This window comes from Poecilia formosa, unplaced genomic scaffold (assembly GCF_000485575.1).
Source record: "Poecilia formosa unplaced genomic scaffold, Poecilia_formosa-5.1.2 Scaffold114, whole genome shotgun sequence".
Lineage (NCBI taxonomy): Eukaryota > Metazoa > Chordata > Actinopteri > Cyprinodontiformes > Poeciliidae > Poecilia > Poecilia formosa.
Genome location: NW_006800053.1, coordinates 1,772,284 through 1,776,973, shown reverse-complemented (window position 1 = coordinate 1,776,973; position 4,690 = coordinate 1,772,284). Strand labels below are relative to the sequence as shown.

Sequence of the window (4,690 nt, the reverse complement as noted above, 5' to 3'; positions counted from 1 at the left end):
GTGACAGTATAAGACGGATAATGTGTGAAAATATTCAGCTCATCCACCTGCTGCTATGCATGGCTCTCAGTCAAGACCCGACCAATCAGAGTCAGGAGGCGGGTCGTAGTGCTGTCAATCAAGCATGGGTATTTGCAGCTAAATGTACATGTTCTCCTTCAGCAGGGGGGCTAAATGTGTATTTGCAGGAAAACCTGTTTATCCGCCGTCATCAGTGGCTATGCTAACTAGCATTAGCTTTCCTTGTAGACTCTGTTATCGGGAAGAATCTGTAGCGTAGCAGAGAGCAAGGGGGAGGGCGGGAAAGAAGGTTGTGACCAGCATGTGCACAAACTTCATTGACAGTGCTAAGCCCCTCCTCCTGGCACTGATTGGTTGTTTCCAGTTTTGCACTTGGAGAAGGCAGAGAAGCTCAGTTTGTTTCACAGATGATCTGTGTCATGTTATACTTTCGTGACAGCAGAGAGAGTTTGTTAGTTTCATCAATACGTTCTACCACAACAGGCCCTTTGAGGATATTCATGAACTTGATTTGGGCCGAAATGAAAATGAGCTTGATCCCCTCTGGCTCAGTGAAATCGATCAGTGATGCCGTCCTTCAGCGGATCAATAATACATGTTTCAGCAAATCCAGTTAGTTTGCAAAAAAAAAAAGGGACACTTTCTTTGGATCATATTGTTAATATTCCGATCACACCACAGTCTCTTATGGCTTTTGAACATGCGCTGGTTTATTAAAACAACAGTTATGACTATCTTGTCCAGGAATTTGAGCTGTAAAAATCAACAATATGCGTCTTAAACTCCATCAGTTTCCCAATCCTTTGTGCCATGCAGCTTTCCTTACCAACCGTGACACATCACCGTTTTGATCCACAGGTTTAGTGTGTGTTACAGGATAAAACGTCCCCCGTTGCTCTGTCCTCTGTGACCTTCTCTGACTCTTGTTTGCTTTTTTCTCGCTGTCCCCTCAGGAAGCAGCCCCCTGGACAGCCCCAGAAACTTCTCCCCGAGCAACCCCGCACACTTCTCATTCGCCTCCTCCAGAAGGTCTGACATTTCTGTTCCCTTCATCAGACTGGAATGTCATCAAAAATTAGATTTCACTGTAGCAAAAATATCTTGTTTTTCTTTGGTGGCGGTGTTGTTTTATTATTATTTTTCCTGAATGCAATGATACACAATGAAATGAAACAATGAAAACAATCAAACATGATGTTTTTGTGATCCAAATATCACAAGAATATCATTATTTGCTACATAGAGATCACAAAATACTACATTTTAAATTTTATTCTCATTCATTGAGAAGCAGATATATGTAAAAAAAAGAACAAAAAAACAACAACAAAGGGGAGACAGAAGTCAGTTTAGCTTAGAGAGAAAATAGCCGGGGATCAGATGAGTCTCGGAGGACCAGAGGTGTTGGTCTGTTGTTAGCGGTGGAGTGTCGCAGGTGATCACAGCACAACAAGCTGAGTCATGTGTGACCGGACCGCCCAATTACAATCACAGCACCTCTGTGTTTACTCAGTCTGTTGAGACAAGCAGGATTTATGTGTACACTACTGTCAGGATGTTCATATCACGGTTTATTTAAACCACGGCTCATGTTAAATTAGTAAAAATTAAATTAATATGATGGTCATTGTGCTTGTACTATAGTGATGTGTTCAGTTTCATACACTTGGTTAGAGGTTGTTTTTGTGGTTTTGGAGGTGATGAAATTGTACCTGCTAAAGAGAACTGTAGCTGCTGTGCTAACCAGAACGATACCTGCTATGGTAGTAAGAACTGCATCTGCTAAGGAGAACTATACCTGCTAACAAGAACTGTTTTCTGGTAGATCAAACCGATCTACACAACCACTGAGCTCAAACAGTAATTGATAAAACCATTATTATGGAAATTTAGAGCTAATAGATTGCGTTTTTTGATGCTAACCCTAAAGTCTTAGCCTTCGGCGTGTGGATTTCACGGTTTCAGAAACTGAAGCTTTTATGTGATAAACCAACACAAAGTAGTTCATAATTATGGAAGCAGTTTTTTAAAGTTCAGATAGCATGTTAGCTATAATGAGGCGTTGTTCTATAAGGAGCAGAATGGCGAAAAGTGATCGTATCCTGAGGAATAAGCACGTTTACTGAAATACTTCTACCAAATTCAGCAGGTTTTTATTCCAGATTTCCTTACAGTCTTCCACCACCAAGTAGATCAGACTGAAAATATCACAACATTTTTTTAAAACAATCTGTTCAAACAGATGTTTATATACCATCTGTATATCAGATTTGGGTCATTTCAATCAAAGTGCACATATGTGTCTATATATCAAAATAAAACTATTACATAGCTATAATTATTAATAGGTTACATTACTGTGTCTGGAGAAACATAATATCTGCTCTTTTGACAACACCAGTTAATCAGTTTTCAGCCTGGACCATTATAATATATGCTCTGACTTTGTCGCTCCAACCTTCAAATTCCCGACACTGAAGGCAGGAAATTGGTGTTTTGGTGTGTCAGGTGGCCGCAGGGCCCTTACTGTAGATAAATATTAGCCAGAGCAGCAGCAGCTGAACTGCACACTGACTGTGAACTACCAGCTGAAGAACCTCTGTGTTTCTAAACAGAGGCAACAGTGAACTAATCCACTTCTGGCCTCTTGCAAACACTTCAATTTTAACACAGATCATCAAAAACCGCATATTTGTTTATTGATCACGGGAATACAAATCAGTTTTATTTGGTGGTTTCAGCATAGATTCATTAAAATATTTTCTTTTCTAATTCAACACTTACATGAATTTAGCAAGTTTACTTTGTAAAGTGATCTTCATTATTTGATTGTTGTGTTGCCACAGTTACAATCTGATGCTGCCTGTTTAATGTTTTCTTTGTGTTTGAGCTCAGTTTGTTCACAAACACGTGTCAGCAAGTAACAAACAATCGTCTGGGATTGATTTTTTTATTTTTTTTGCTCAGATAACGAAATCGAGCCTTTTATCCCACATTGTACCAGATGTGTAGTGAAATTTCTTTGACACATTTTTCAGTTTGAAAACAGATATTCGTTGTAGAAATTTATACATGGCAGCTGTTGCTCACGCAGTTTTGTACTGGAAGTTGAGTGACTTCAAGTCAAGTCAGGTGTACTTAATTGTCAAAGATCTATGTAGCAGGGTTAACACAGAAGTTTGAAATTGCGTTTCACCAATCTCCAATGTGTAGTTAAACTAAACATATAAACATATAAATAAGACATTGACAGTAACCCCCCCCCCACACACACACACACACACACTGCAATACACTTTGCAATAAGAAGGAGGCAGACTTATAATGAATGAGCAAAGAAACTTTTTAATGAGAGCACGCCGAGACGCTTTCTGAAGTCAGAGACGTGTATAAGGAAGTCTACTTTACACCGACCGTCGTCGTTTGCTCTCGGTCAGACGTGGAGCTGCCAGCGGAGACGCTAGCAGCTCGGCTGCTACTACTGCAACTCTTCATCCTCATTTATCAAATCTTCCCGCCTGCCTGTCACTGTTCGACTGAAAGCTCACTAAATGAGCGGCCTGTCCTTGTTTTACTACAGAGAGGTTCCTCGGAAAAGCCACATTTGGAATAACTCGTTTGTTTGCTGCGTAATTTTGTGTCGCGTTATTGCAGTGCACAATCTGAGGTTGTTACAAATTTGAGGTTTTTTTTTTTTTTTAGACTTGAGGTGTTAATTTAGGTTAAAATCATATCATTTCAGATAACACAGACTTTAGAACAAAATATAAACGTATTGCTAGAATAATGTATTTATTTTTTCTGTGATAAAGAGAGCAGATAAAAATGTGCGGCATCCCTAAAGGGACAACACAAGAAAAAAAAAAAACTTTGTTTAGCTCACTAGATACTTTCTGGTTTGCAACATAAACTATCTTTGCGTACAAGAAAGTTTTTTGTTTGTTTTTTTCCTTCAATTTCCCCTTTAGGGACTCCGTAAAATTGATACAATGTTTGTTTAAAAAAAAAAAAAATCCCATGACACTTTTAGCCTGTTAATTCAATGGAACAAATTGCCTTCAGATTTAATCTGATCAGCAAATAGACACACAATGACCTGAAAATGAATAATCTACATCCAATCTGATTTATTTTCAAAAGACGAATTAGTCAAACTTTCCGTCTCTATGTCTAACGCTCACAGCTACAAGTGCAACAAAGTGGGTGAATCCAAAATCTGAAAACAAACCTTTTTATTTCCAAAACATTTCAGTGCAGTTATCCTGTACTTGGTGTGCATCCCAACGTTTAACTAAGGTTGTAATTGGCTGTAGTTTTGACAGATATTTGTGTTCCCTGCAGAGCGGATGGGAGGAGGTGGTCTTTGGCCTCTTTACCCTCCTCTGGATATGGCACCAACACTCCCAGCTCCACGGTAATAACTTTTTCTCCTTCCTAATCCATCACATTCCAGTTGCTCAAGTTGAAATTCCAGCTTAGAATCCCATATGAAAATCCAAAATGGCTCTCTGGTGATCTTTAGCTAAAACAGCCTGTTTTTGAGACGAAGAACATTCAGTTCTTATTTGATCAGTTTTTTCAATTCTGTTTCCACAAAGAACGTGACATTTATCATCTTCGATTCCTACATGTGCTCCTTTTGCCAAGAGCGAAATTATTTGCTCTTGGC

The 4,690-nt window shown here is 39.0% G+C and overlaps 1 protein-coding gene across 1 annotated transcript in view; it reads left to right on the top strand.

The window, feature by feature from the left end:
- Positions 1-934: 934 nt before the first annotated feature.
- The window catches only part of LOC103143714 (microtubule-associated serine/threonine-protein kinase 1-like), a gene marked incomplete at its 5' end in the record, with an annotated part of 22,439 nt that continues 18,683 nt past the window's right edge, over positions 935-4,690 (top strand). Inside the window, 2 exons of the mRNA XM_007560352.2 lie at positions 935-1,050; positions 4,363-4,435. Of these exons, the coding sequence (XP_007560414.1) occupies positions 935-1,050; positions 4,363-4,435 (189 nt within the window). The remainder of the gene's footprint in view (positions 1,051-4,362; positions 4,436-4,690) is intronic.